The following is a 14,290-nucleotide window of genomic DNA, read 5'->3' as shown; positions in this document are numbered from 1 at the left end:
GAATTTTTTCCTTTGACAGGATTACTGGCCTAGTGGATGGGGGAAGCTATAGACGATATATCTTTATCTTAGTAAGATTTATGACACAGTCCTACATGACATTCTCTTAAAGAAACTAGGCGAATGTGGTCTCGATGCAATTACTATACGGTGAGTGCACAACTGTTTGAAAGACCGTACCTGAAGGGTTATCAATGGTTCACTGTCAGACTGGGGGACATATCTAATGGGGTCCTGCACAGGTTTGTCCTGGGTCTGGTAATATTCAATATTTTCACTGGTAACTTGGATAATGGAGTGGAGAGTATGCTTATAAAATTTGTGGATGACACCAAGCTGGGACGAATTGCAAGCACTTTGGAGGGCGGGATTAGAATTCAAAATGACCTTGACAAATTGGAGAATTGGTTTGAAATCAGCAAGATGAAATTCAATAAAGATAATTGCAAAGTACTACACTTAGGAAGGAAAAATCAAATGCACAACTACAAACGGGAATAACTGGCTAGGTGGTAGTACTGCTGAAAAGGATCTGGGGGTTATAGTGGATCACAAACTGAATATGAGTCAACAGTGTGATGCAGTTCCAAAAAGGCTAATATTGTTCTGGGGTCTATTAACAGGAGCGTTGTGTGAAAGACACCGGAGGTCATTGTCCTGCTGTATCTGACACTGGTGAGGCCCCAGCTGGGCTCCTGTGTCCAGTTTTGGGCACCGCACTTTGAGAAAGACATGGACAAATGGGAGAGAGTCCAGAAGACAGCAACAAAAATGAGAAAAGGTTTAGAAAATCTGACCTGTGAGGAAAGGTTAAAATACTGGGCATGTTTAGTCTTGAGAAAAGAAGACTGAGGGGGACCTGGTAACAGTCTCCAAATACGTTACGGGCTCTTATGAAGAGGAAGGTCAATTGTTCTCCCCATCTAATGAAGTAGGATAAGAAGCAATGGGCTTGATCTGCAGCAAGGGAGATTTGAGGTTAGATATTAGGAAAATCTTTCTCACTACAGGACAGTTAAGCCCTGGGATAGGTTACCAAAGGAGGCTGTGGGATCCCTGTCAATGGAGGTTTTTAAGAACAGGTTAGACAAACACCAGTCTGGGATGGTCTAGTGTTATCTGGTCCTGCCTCAGTGCAGGGGGCTGGACTTGGTGACCTCTCAAGGTCCCTTCCAGCCCCACAGTTCTGCAATTTTATGATCCCCTGCTTTTCCCTCATTTGCTGTTTAGATAGGAGCTGCATCAAGCTGCTTTCCATTTTCTCTTAATGGCAGTGTGCTTTACTGCTGAGATCATGTTGAGCTGATTCCTGAGTGTATTGATTGTCTGAAGTGTGAGTAGCTGCAGTGGTGATGCCCTCGGTCCCATTCGGTCACTGCCTTGCAGTCCAGTCCACACTGCTCAGGGGAGCTGTCCTAGAACAGTGCTTACAGTGCCATGTTTAAGCAGAATTGTTCCTCTTCTCTGTGTAGCTTGGTAGGCGTGAGCAAACCCAGCTGCCTGCTGCATGCACTTGTGAATGACTCTCCAGTAGCAAATTAACATGTCCAGTCCAATGCTCATGAGAGACCCTACCATAAAAAAATGACGAGCACAGCACAGAACTCTTGAGATCTGCCAACCGCAAACTGGTATGTGTGTAGCCCAGCATTTGTAAATGTCCCTTCAGTATCATGGCGCCCAACACATCCCTCCACTTGTGCGTGGTTCGGCAGGAGCCAAATGCTCTCGCAGACAATAGTGAGTAAAACAATGTGCGAAGGGGAGAAGCCTCCTGCCCGTTACTCCTTCTCAGGGCTGGCGCTGTGACCCTCCAGGTGTCCAGCACCCACTCAGATTGCCAAGGCTTGCTCTGAGTGACAGTGGGTGATCTCCAAGGGTGAAATTCACCCCTGGGCCGAGGGCTGGCCCAAGCTCTGCACCACTTAAATCCTCTGTGCTCACATGGGGCTGCAGGGGCAGAGATCTTGTGCTGGGCCTGTGCCCAGGGGTGAATCTCACTCCACCTGAGCAAAGGGGGATTTCTTTTGAAACCCTCCTGGAGCAGATCTGCAGGGCTCTGCAGAGTGCACTCGCTGCCGTGCTGCAGCTCCCTCGCTGCCTGCCTGCTCTTTCAGAGCCCAGGACAAGCCTTTGACCAGTGCCCTGCTTGTGGGTGTCGCATGAGCTCTTTGTCTGGAAGTCACTCTGAGCGCTATTGACTAAATAAATGGCAGGTTAATGGCCCGAGCTCCCTTGTGAACACAAATCCAGTACGTGGCTTTGGAGTTGTGGCTATCACAGAAAGTGAAGCTGGAAAGGGCCTATTAGGTCACTTTATCCTCCCACAGGGCCAGTGCAGGATTGTTCCTATAGTGTTTTCATTAGTGCTTTAGCCAGTCTAATTTTAAATGTCCCACTTTCCTTGGAAGAGGATTCCACATGCTAATAAACCTCACAATTAAACAATGTCCCTGAAGTTGGTCTGACTTTCCCTTTAATTGGCCCCCCATCACCACTGGGATGCTGCGGTAACTCCTTTCCCTCTGTGATGCTTACACATAGGGGTTTATCCTATTTCTCCTCTCCTCTCTAATCTTCATTTAGCCCGCCAAACACATTTCATCCCTTTAATCTTTCCTAATAAATCAACCCCTCCAGCCCCCTCAGACCATTTGTTGCTCCTCTCCAGATTTCTGTCACTTTGCCAACAACTTTCTGGTGTTTAGAAACCCAGGATATTTGTACTTGGACCACGTCTCACATAGGCGGCCACACCTCATTATCCCCATTTCACTGATAGGACTCACCCAAGATCGCTCCGCAGGTCAGGAGTAAAACCCAGGGCTCCTGACTCCTGGTTCAGTGCCTTGTCCATTGACCCGCTGAGGAACGTACCCAGAATTCTAGCTGTTGATTTCCCTGCTCTGACATAACACCTCTACATGTACAAGCCAAATGAGAATTGGGATTTTAGCATAAACTAGCACAGCCATACTGCACTCCAAGTGTTCATCCAATTTGCTGTCCATTATTAGCCCTACGTCTTTTCCCACGTTACTGCTTTCCGGTTACCTGCCTCCCATGGAATATCTGTGTTTTGGGTTATTCCTCCCTGAATGGATTAGCTGCAACTGCCCAGGTTGAATCTCATTGTATTTTCTGCCCACGTTTCTACTCTCTCTTGGTCCCTGGGGGTTATTTCTCTGCTCTTCCTGGTATTTGTGGTGCTTCCCAGTTGAGTGTCATCTGCATAGCTAATTAAATGTGCTGTGTACCTAAAAGGCTGATCCCTGCTGCATCCAACTTCTCTGCCCCCTGTGCCCTCCAGCCTCAGTACATTGCTGGAAGGGTCTCTCATGAGCATTGGACTGGACATGTTAATTTGCTACTGGGGAGTCATTCACAAGTGCATGCAGCAGGCAGCTGGGTTTGCTCACGCCTACCAAGCTACACAGAGAAGAGGAACAATTCTGCTTAAACATGGCACTGTAAGCACTGTTCTAGGACAGCTCCCCTGAGCAGTGTGGACTGGACTGCAAGGCAGTGACCGAATGGGACCGAGGGCATCACCACTGCAGCTACTCACACTTCAGACAATCAATACACTCAGGAATCAGCTCAACATGATCTCAGCAGTAAAGCACACTGCCATTAAGAGAAAATGGAAAGCAGCTTGATGGAAAGCAGAACCTGAGACTATGGGGGTGCCAGGCTGTGACACTTCTGCATCGGGTTTCCGCTGGGGGACCCGGTGGAGCTAGACACTGCAGGAAATACGCACCAGCAAGGCCTGAGTGGCGGCCCCCCCACAGCCCACTGATTGGCCCAGGCTGGTGTATAAACCAGGAAGTCATCACAGGGAGCTGTCTGAGCAGTGATGCAAACTGGCTGCTTGCTTCCACTCCAGACATTGGCTTGCTCTGAACCCCAGACTCTGGCTCCTGATCCTGGCTCAGCCTTGACTCCGCTGCTTGCCTCCTGTCTGCAGCTTGGTGCTTGATCCTGACTTCCTGGAATCCTGACCCCCAACTCCTCTACTTGTCTCCTGACCGCAACTTGGGAACGGATCTGCGCACACAGGCTGCCCATGGCCCGGCCTGACGTTACCTATCATTGCAGTGTAATCCACGTGACAGTGCACCATCTCCAAGACAATTAGAATGAACTGTTTCAAGTAAAGTTTTCTGAGACTGCGACCAATGTTTTATACATGCTCTCAAGGTACCACAGTACTGCATGCCACAAGGGCCTTATCCAGCATGGAAGGAATGCAAGATCAGGCCTTAAATATGCAATGCAGTCCTGCTCGTCTGGAATGATTTGCCCTTCTTAAATCCAAGCCGCTCATTACTTCTGGTGCTGTCATCTTCTAGGTGCTTGGTATTTGTTCCATTGCTTTACTAGGGACTGTAGGTAGAGTTCTTAGCCATTGCCAGGAGCACCTCCTTCCCCTCCTGCTCTTACCCCTTTGAAAAGGACATTTACCACATTTGCTTTCTTCCGCCTACTGGTACCTGCCTGGTTTTCCATGACTTAATCAATAATAGTCAGTGTTGGAGGAAGTTTATAACAATTTAACACTTTTCCTCTGCAAAAGCTTGAGCGTAGGCTTGGCTGGATTAGATTTTTATTGGTAAATGTCAGTAAACATCAATTTCACTGTACACACACACACCGATAGACAAAACAAGTTTCCATCTATGATGATCAAGCTTTACAGGTAGGCAAAGTAAGAACAATGCTGCTTGAGAACTTAGAGTTTGATTTAAGGATATTTCCTTTGTATACTTTGACATTTTGTGTTTTAATGGTTATAAAGCTTTAACTTTTTGAGTCACATATACTGTCATTAAATAATTGTCTAATCCCCCCATAATTTCCTGAAACTCTGAACATTCACATCAATGAAATAAAAGTACTATTATTTTTGTTTTATCCATTTTGTCACAGCCGCTATCTTAGAGCGTGATCTCCTGGGTTCCTATGTGATACTTTAAGATTAGTGTTTTGGGGATGGGGGGATTGCTTATTACTTATATAATATCTATACTGTGGTAGGGCCTACAGTCTCCAATCTCATAGTGTCAGGCCCTGTCAGAACATAGAAAACAGACCTTTCTCCCGAGCTGACATTTCTTCCACTCATGCAGCGAGGAATGAAACAGGTGCATGGAATGGAAAGCTCGCTATCTGTAACAAAGGTGGGTGTGAGGCAGCATCTGCTAAACCTTCACATTTTCAAATCAACAGGTGAGATACCTTATCCCCCAGAGTCTTAAGAGAGCTAGCGGAGGAATTATCAGAACCACTAATGTTAATTTGTAAATTAGCTGGGGTGATTCCTAGGGATTGCAGGACTACCAATGTAAATGCCAATATTTGAAAAGGGTAAAAGGGATGATCTTGGGGTTACAGATGGGTTAACCTGATGTCGAGCCCAGGTAAAATTAGAGAACTGTTAATTCAGGACTCTATCAATACAGAATTAGAGGCTAAAAATACAATTAATGCCAGAAAGCGTGGTTTTGTGGATGGTAGGTCTTGTCAGACAAGCCTGCTGTCTTTTTTTTTTGTGACAAGTTTACAGGTCTGGTTGATAAATGCAGCTGTGTTGATACAATATACTTAGATTTATTTAAGGCATTGGACTTAGTACGACATGACATCTTGATTAAAAAAACTTGCATCATATGGAATTAACAGAGCACACATTAGATGGATTAAAAACTGGCTCACTGACAGACCTCAAAATGTGGTTGTTAATGAGGAGGTATCAATGAGTGGGGCCATTACTTACCAGGGTCCCCCAGGGATGGGTTCGGAGTCCAACTCTATTTAAAATATTTATCAGTGATCTAGAAGAGGATATAAAATCTCTTCTGGTAAAGTTTGCAGATGACACAAAGATTAGTGTGGTAGTAGATAATGAGAGTAGAGTGATCTGATTCGCCTTAATACAGCCAATGCAAGGTAATATGTCTGAGAACCAAGAAGGCAGGATGTATCTACAGGATGTGTCTTGGAAAGTGAAGCGTTTAGTGGTCATCATAGGTAATCGCCTCAACATGTGCTCTCAGTGCAACGCTGTGGCCAAAAGGGCTAACGTGGTCCTTGGAGGTATGAAAAGGGGACTATCCAGTAGGAGTAGGGAGGTGAACTTGCCTCTGTACACAACGTTGGTACGACTGCTGCTGGAACACTGTGTCCGGTCCTGGGGTCTGCGGAAATCCTGGAGATAGTTCCAAGGAGGGGCACAACAATGACCCCGGGTCTGGAAAACAAGCCTTGTGGTCTGAAGCTTGTGGCGCTCAGTCTGCTCAGTTTGTTGACGAGAAGCTGAGAGGGGACGTGATCACTGTGCCCGGAAACGCAGAAAGGAGATCTGAGTTTACTACCTTGCTGACAAGGCAGAACAAGAATCAGTGTCTGGAAGTTGAAGTTAAACAAATTCACCCTTGAAATGAGATGCCTTTTCCTAGCTGTGAGGGTAACGAAATATTAGACCAGCTTCCCAGGGGAGCTGGCAGCCTCACCACCACGTGGGGCCTTTGAGGAGATTAGCTGTCTTTCTAGAGGCCATGCTTTAATCCAGCTTCTGGGGAACATTCTGCAGCCTGTTATACAGGAGCTCAGCCCAGATGATCACTGTGGTGCCTCTGGCCTTAGAATCTATGGGATCGAAGTGTAAATAACTTACAGGCACAAACTAGCGGAGTTATAAAAGCAAAGCTTCAGGAGTTTGATTTATAACCCAAACTCCCAACGTTCTGCAGCTGCCAGAGGAGCATTAACCGTGTCTGTTTCTCCCTCCACAGAGCTTCCCCTGACCCTGTCACCCTCAACGGAAGCACAGGTATGTCGCTAATGTGATTTTTCAGAAAACTGTTCAAGCAAATAAATCTCATGTCTTGTGTGTGTGTGTGGATGTGCACAGACGGTTTCTTTTTAAACCCAAACAGAGCTCTGATGACAGCATTAGCTCATCCCCTTTCTAGACCAGCTGCTTCTTGCAGTGTCCTGGCCTTTGCACCGCTGGGTCCTGCAGTCAGCATGCATGGTGGGGACTGAGGGAGGAGGAAGCATTGTGCCCCGTGATTATTGTACACAGGAAAACTCAATTCAAAAAAGCATGATGTGGCCATTTGGGGAACACCTCTCGCTGACTCCCGCTCAGGTATCAGGTCTCAGGCCTTTCTTTCCCTCTCCTGGGGTGAAGTAACGTGATTCTCTCGCTCTTAGACCAGGCCCTGAGCTACATCAACCAGCATATGGGTGATCGGACTGAGTTCGGCACTTGTGGTTCTTCCCAGCGGGAGTCTGAGACCAATGGGGATTCTAGACTGACCAGCCAGCCAGCTTGTTTAATATTAACAGTAGGAAGAAATCATAACATAAGAGAAAAGGAGGTTTAAACCGGCAAACAGTCTGCATGCATGTGTATCTTACTTAGAGCTTACCGTTCCCTGATGGAAGCTTAGGAAAGCCTAACATCTTCAGACACCCCAGCGCTGTCTGTGTGTCAGTCTGAACACCTCAGCAACAACTGCCTGACCTCCGGACAGTCTGCCTTTTTATTGCTTCAGTCCTTTTGATCTGCTGGCCCCAGCACTGGGAGAGCAAGCTTTGTAATGGGGCTTATTGCTCAGGCATTGTCTCTTAACCACCCTGAAGAGCTTACTGGGAGTTGGCGTATCTTGAACTGTTGTTCCACTTCCAGATTGTTTTTCCAGCAGCCTGCTGCTAATGTAACCAACACATCCATACAGTGAGCACCCCAATACCATGTCACACACACAATTCACCAGTTGTCACAGAGCAGCCTGGGTCTGTCACACTCTTCTCAGGGGAAAGATTCAAGGACTGAGCTAAGAATATAGGTGGGTCACTGATTGATTCTCCTCCTGTGTAACCATGTGCCCTGACAGAGAGCGGTGAAGAGCCAGAGGCTGCTGTAAATATGGCCATTAAAGTTCTGACTGAGTGCATAGGTCATGACCTGCCCAGATACACAGAGCCAGAGCAGCCGGGAGGCCTTCCAGGGCATTCTGTCTCTCCCCAGGTTGCAGTGACTAGCCTCAAAGCATGAAAATAATGGGACAGGTGCAGCGCATCTTCTGGCATTACAGGGGACGGTTCCTTTCTGCCGCTGCCTGGCGCGGTGTCAGCAGGCTGGGCAATCGCTGCTCTCAAACCATCGCTCCCTTTCCCTGCTCCATCCGCACGTGTACTTGGGGCGTGTGAAGGGGCGGCAGCTCCACCAGCTGGCCTGGTTCCAGGTCACGGCTGCCGATCCAACGCCCTGCTGCATACGCTGTGTGCTGCGTTCACTGCCCTGGTGGCCGGGTGGCTCTTGTTTTTGAAATTGGACACACATTTTTTTGCCCTCTGCCACTGGCTGGCGTTTCATATTTTACCAGCCAATCAGACTGCAGCATGAGTGACTGTGCTCAGTGAAATTGGCCAAAGCAAACTCCAGCCAGTTAGAAACGCAGGAGAGCGATCAGGCTGCTTTTACTGTGTTATTAACCAATTGTAGAACCGCAGGAGAGCATTTGAAACGGGTTAATTGTCATATGAACCAGTCATATCTCCATGCTCACCTCTCACCTCTTGATTCCCCACCCACGTACCGACTTTATCTATCTAGGAAGAGCCACCTAACAGCCTGACTTGAGCAACTGCTCTCCCTGCTCCAGGCCCCTGCAGATCTCAGTTTCCAGGGGCTGTATCTTAGGGGGGAGCCCCACCCCAGGCCCTCTCAGTGCCAAGTCCATTTGAAGTGACTGGAGCATGGCTGGTCCTGGAGCCTTCATTCACAGTAACTGCCCACCACAGGCCTGTTTCCCCAATGGCAGCAGCAGCGGCTGCAGGCCCATACTCCTCAGTCTGAGCATCACTGCCCTAGGCTCGCCAGCCGCCTTAATGCGTCTCCTGCGGCTCTTTGCAGCACAGGATATTAAAACAGTGGGTGACTGAATTCTTAACCCATCTAAGTTATTAACCAATCAGGAGGCTTTTACTATGTTATTAACCAATTGTAGTTGATAAAATAATAATACTTGATCAGTCATTTTGCTGTGAGAATAGTATCTATCTATATGTACAAACTGTAAATGAATTCACAGGACTGTGGCTCTTTTGGGTAATGTTGCTTGCTAATTTGACTCCTGAACCACTGAAGTCTATCACTGTTCTAGGGTCAATGGAGCCATTGGAGTCTTTCTGCTGACTTCGGTGGGCTTTGGATCAGGCCCCAGATCTGCCTTAGCAGCAAGGTGTAGGCAGAGATAAGCTATCAGCGCAGCGGCCTTTTGTAGACTGCCGCACGCTGTGTTTGCCCGGGTCAGGAATGTATCCCGGTCCAAAGTTCAGCCCGTTTCTGGCTCCTTTCCACTCTCCCTGCCTGAGTGACTTTCTCTCCCTTCCCCCGCCCCCAATGGCGAGTGTTTTTTCTCCTCCCGGAGGGTCTGGGGTAGCTAACAGTGCAGTGCCTGTTGGTCCCTGCAGGACTGTTCGCAGAACCTCTGCTGCTTCTTTCCCTCAATCCCCTGGGCTGGCTCATGCTTCCCTCCACTCCCATGATAATGGAGTCACGATAAACAGCAAAGGCCTGGAAGATTCCTGGGGGGGCAGGGGAGGCAGCCTTCTTCATGGCCCAAACAGCATCATAAGCCTCTCACAGTCAGCACGTAAGGTCATGGGAGGCTGGGGCTGGTGGAAGGGGTATCTGTCACCATGTATCCTACAGCTCCCTCTCCACCCACCTGCCAGCACGGAGCACCAGGGGACCCTTTTCTCTCATACCGCTCCGGGCAGCTTTGCATTTGCAGGCTTCATGGGAAAGCCGATGGGCTGTATCTAATTCAGACACAGGGCTGAGGAGGCTGGGGCTGGAACATGGAGCTTTCACTTCCAGGTCACCAGCTGGCACCATCCCTGCTTGTTACTAATCATATCAGTGAGCCTCTCTGGGGGGGATAGGGTGGGACAGGGGTCTCTCTAGGTGTGGCCAGACTCCCCCCAGACTCAGCACTACCCTTTGCGCAGGGGTTCTCAAACTGGGGGTCGGGACCCCTCAAGGAGTCGTGAGGTTATTACATGGGGGGTCGCGAGCTGTCAACCTCCACCCCAAACCCTGCTTTGCCTCCAGCATTTATAATGGTGTTATAAATTAAAAACACTTTTTAATATATTTAAGAGGGTCACACTCAGAGGCTTGCTATGTGAAAGGGGTCACCAATACAAAAGTTTGAGAACCACTGCCTTCGCGGGAGCCAAGTTTGGTAATACACAGCAGGCTCACTAGGGGGTGCTACATGGTGATGGAAATCCTCCAAATGGCAGCAGTATGTGAAACGCATGGGCGGGTGGGGGGAAGGAAAGCATGATGTGATACCTGGCCCATTCCAGTGCTTGGCTACAGAGCTTTGTGATGCCCCCTCCCATGTCATGTGCGCTCGGCCAGCGTCCTAGCGCTGAAATCAATGTTTCTAGCTCTTCCTTGCCCTCCAGATGGGTGGCATAGCGCCTGCTGGCTGCCCAAGACGCAGTGGGCAGATGGGTAAGGCTGTGCGCCCAGCATCTAAACAACACCTTGTGCCCTTCCGGCTGGCCGCCTCCCCTGTGCGTGCCCTGGCATTGTTTGGGGGTAGAGATCGCAGTGCAGCTACACTGGATGTCTCAGCCTCCTCCCCTCCGGAGGCATCTCAGCGTAACTGGCCTTTCCCAGCCCCAGCCTCAGCCGCTGCTCTGCTCTCCTGTTTCCTTGCAGATGGTGCAGTCGCTGGGATTTGCCATTTACCGGGCGCTGGACTGGGGGCTGGACGAGAGTGAGGAGCGAGAACTGAGCCCCCAGCTGGAGAAGCTGATCGACCTCATGGCCAACAGCGACTCTGACGACAGCGGCTGCGGCATGGCGGACGAGGGCTACGGGGGGCAGGATGAAGAGGAGGAGGCTGTGGAGGGGCTCCCACGAGCCGTGCGCACCTTCGGGCAGGCCATGAGGATGTGCGCCGCTCGCCTGACGGCCCCCCAGGAGGCACAGCAACATTACCAGGCTGTGTGCAGGGCCCTCTTTGTGGAGACGGTGGAGCTGAAGGCTTTTCTCAGCAAGATCCGGGAAGCTAAGGAGGTGAGAGCCAGCCTTCCCCGCAGGAGCCTGGGGCGACCCGTCCTGCCCGAGAGCCAGAGCGTGTGGCAGTGATGCACGGCTAGGTGCCCACAGCCTTTGGTACTGCCATAGGGATTGGCTGGGAGGCTTCTTCACCACTTGCCTTGCCCTCTAAGCCGCTGGTGCTGCACTCTGACTCAGAGGGGGCAGCATCTGAGTGTTGGGTGAAGTTGCCCCTGAAGAAACGCTGCTCTTCATGTTGCATTAAGGACCTGATTCCCCACTGCTTTGCTGCAGCGTTATGCCAGTGAGTGGAGTCATCCCGGTGTAAAAGTGGAGTAACACAGAGCTACCTAGGCCCCCCAGTGTGTAAAGCACTGCAGATCTCAGGGCCCTGGTAGCTGGGCATCTACTCCCTAAGGGAAATCCTTAGAAATCTGCACTTCTAACCGTCGGGGCACCAGGGTCGGGGGCATCCCTGGGATTTCCTTCTGGCTTTTGTTCTCCGGGATGGCTGGTGAAAGCCAGCCATTTGATGCCAACAGACTGGCTTCTCCATTCCCACAGTGGGTCCAGACTTTGCTCTCAGACTTTGCTCTCACCCAGGTCACGCTCTCCTCAGTGATTCTGGTGCAGGCCTCACGTTCTGCCTTTTCCAAGCCTTCTGTTGAAGGGGAGGGTTTGTTGGGAGCAGGAATTGGCCTCCATTAGTGATACAAATACTCAGTATGGCTTAGTTCCCTCTCCCCAGCTCGCACAGCACTTTGCACAGGTTCATTGTGACCTCACCCCATGTGACTCAGAACATCAGAGGCACGAGAGCAGGAGAAGACATGTGAGATGCCAGGTCAGGGTTGGTCCCTACAGACTCTTCTCCAGGGCTTTGTCCAGCCCAGCATTAGGTGACTCCATTGACGGGGCTGCTACATCTCACCATGAGGGAGTGTCCCCCGATAGTCCCCAAAATCTCCCTTTGTCTTATTTCATCCCCTGACTCCTGATTTATACCCCAGTGCCGCCTGAGACAGTCCTTCTCCCTGGGAGGGAGGTGTTCTGAGCCCCATTTGACAGCAGAGCCAGGATCTCAGTCCTCTGCCCTCTGCTCTAACTGTCAGCCCACCCATCCCCCTCCCCAGGCCTCTGTCCATGGTGTGCCAGGGCCCAGAGGAGGCGGCCTGCCATGTGCATTTCGCCCTGGCACTGCTCCCAGGGCCGAGCCAGGATCGTATTTATAAAAATGGGACACCGGGAGAAATCAGGAGGTAAGCCCCCTGAGACCCTCGATAGCTAGGCAGAGAGGTGGTTCACTAGCTTTCTGTGAGAGGTTTCCCTAGATCCTGGTGTGGGGAAGGGCACCAGAGTCCCCGACCCTAACAGCGCTGCCATTCAACAGCTAATTTCAGCTCCTCTGTCTCGTTTTAAAAGGCCGTGTCCCACCCCAGCCTTGACTGATAGTTGCCCACGCAGCTACCCCAGCCTGCAGCTTTCCAACCCAGGGCCCAGTGGGCTCAGTCAGGGAATTTCCAGCGCAATACCTGCGGTCCCAGTGAGTATCTCAGGTCTGCCATCTGGTGGCCAGATACCGCAGAACACTTGCATTGGTCTATGGCCGGACTCTACTGTTCGGGAATTAGCACTGCTGCAGACAGTGTGCTTGCTGCTGTACAAGACACACACATGCCCACGGTCCCTGTCCCAGAGCTTTCAATCTTTAGTGAGCAGCTAGTGCTTGCAGAGCGTGGGATGGGGGGATAGTTCAGGGGTCCTGAGTAGGAGAAGTAAAAGCAGCAATACAGGAATGGAGCTGTGTGCATCAGAGCACCCTGCTGACTGCTCCATTGCCAGACCCAGAGGGGCAGACCCTTGATTCTCTGGGAAGGCCTGGGCTGGTCTGGGAGGGCAGGAGTCTGAATCTTTGGCTCTTCCCAGTGTACCGAGCTGCTCTAGCCTAAGATGATGATGATGACTGGTATTGTGATAGTGCCCAGAGGCCCCGGTCAGGATCAGGGCCCCATTGTGCTGTACGCACACACAGTACAAGACTGTCCCTGCTCCACAGAACTCAGCATCTCGCCCAGCAGCAGACCCCCTGGGGGGAGAGAGGGCAGAGCAATCCGGCAGCAGCAGGACCCCAGGCTGCAGAGCTGAGTTGTGTGTATCAGTCGCTGGCTTTGAGTCTGTTTGGTTTGCTTTTCTCTGCCTCTCCTCCCAGAGGTGGTAATGACCCCCTAGCACAGCCATTGTGTGTGGCGCTGTGTGAGACGCAGCCCCTGACCTGACAGGACCTGCAGGGGAGTCTCCAGGATGCTCCACGAGGCCCAGCATTTGCCTTTGCAGGGGAGTGAATCTGCTCCACAGTGTCACCATTCCCTATGTGACGGGCGGGGTCTTCAAGACCCCATTGGCATTGGGGGGTTGGTGTCTTATGGCACCTGCTCTGACACAAGTCAGGCAAACCCGCAGTCCCAGCCTCAAGGGGGTTAAAGATTAAGCTGCAGTTTCCTAGGATTGCCTTGAACTCCGCCCTTACGGGTAATCACAAGGCAATCATCTGTTCCAGGAAGCGATCTCATCAATCCAACGGCAAAGGCATGTGCTCAGGAATTGATGGGGTCAGCGGTGTTACCAAGAGGCTGTTCACTTGCTCATTAATCTTATGAAACAGCTCAAGAAAAATGTATCCACCTCCCCTTGCTCATCCATCCCGACACCCGTGTCTCCAGCAATGCCTGGGGCATGAGTTGTGGTGGGCTCCAGAAATGCCACGTAGGGAGCCTGATATCCTGCTGGGCATTGCCGTGCCTGGTGGAGAATTGCTGAGCTGCTGTGGGGGTGGAGGGGAGGCTGTGACCCCATTTATAGGATGGGAGGAAGCAGGGACCCGCTGACTGCAGTAAGCACTCATCCGATGTTGGGCATGTGGCAGAGAGGTTCAGCAGCCTGAACACTGGAAGGGAAACCCTGTATATATTTGGGGTCACAAGATGATGGCAGGACTATGCAGACTGCCCCATGTCCACATGCTGTGGATGCCCTTCCCACATGGGCATGAGTACCCATTTCCCAGGGCAGCCTGGAAATAAGGCGTACCTTTTTAACAGTGACAGTCATTAACCACTGGGGCAATCTACCCAGGGTCGTGGCGGCGTCTCCGGCACTGACAACTTTTACATCAAGACGGGATGTTGTTTTAGAAAA

The 14,290-nt window shown here is 50.6% G+C and overlaps 1 protein-coding gene across 1 annotated transcript in view; it reads left to right on the top strand.

Moving 5' to 3' along the window:
• Window positions 1-14,290, top strand: part of SPIRE2 (spire type actin nucleation factor 2) — a 42,799-nt gene that overhangs the window by 10,870 nt on the left and 17,639 nt on the right. Inside the window, exons 2-3 of the mRNA XM_065416643.1 lie at window positions 6,798-6,835; window positions 10,754-11,113. Of these exons, the coding sequence (XP_065272715.1) occupies window positions 6,798-6,835; window positions 10,754-11,113 (398 nt within the window). The remainder of the gene's footprint in view (window positions 1-6,797; window positions 6,836-10,753; window positions 11,114-14,290) is intronic.

Source organism: Emys orbicularis, chromosome 14, assembly GCF_028017835.1.
Source record: "Emys orbicularis isolate rEmyOrb1 chromosome 14, rEmyOrb1.hap1, whole genome shotgun sequence".
In the NCBI taxonomy this organism is placed as follows: domain Eukaryota; kingdom Metazoa; phylum Chordata; order Testudines; family Emydidae; genus Emys; species Emys orbicularis.
This window is presented reverse-complemented; position numbering and strand designations above follow the sequence as displayed.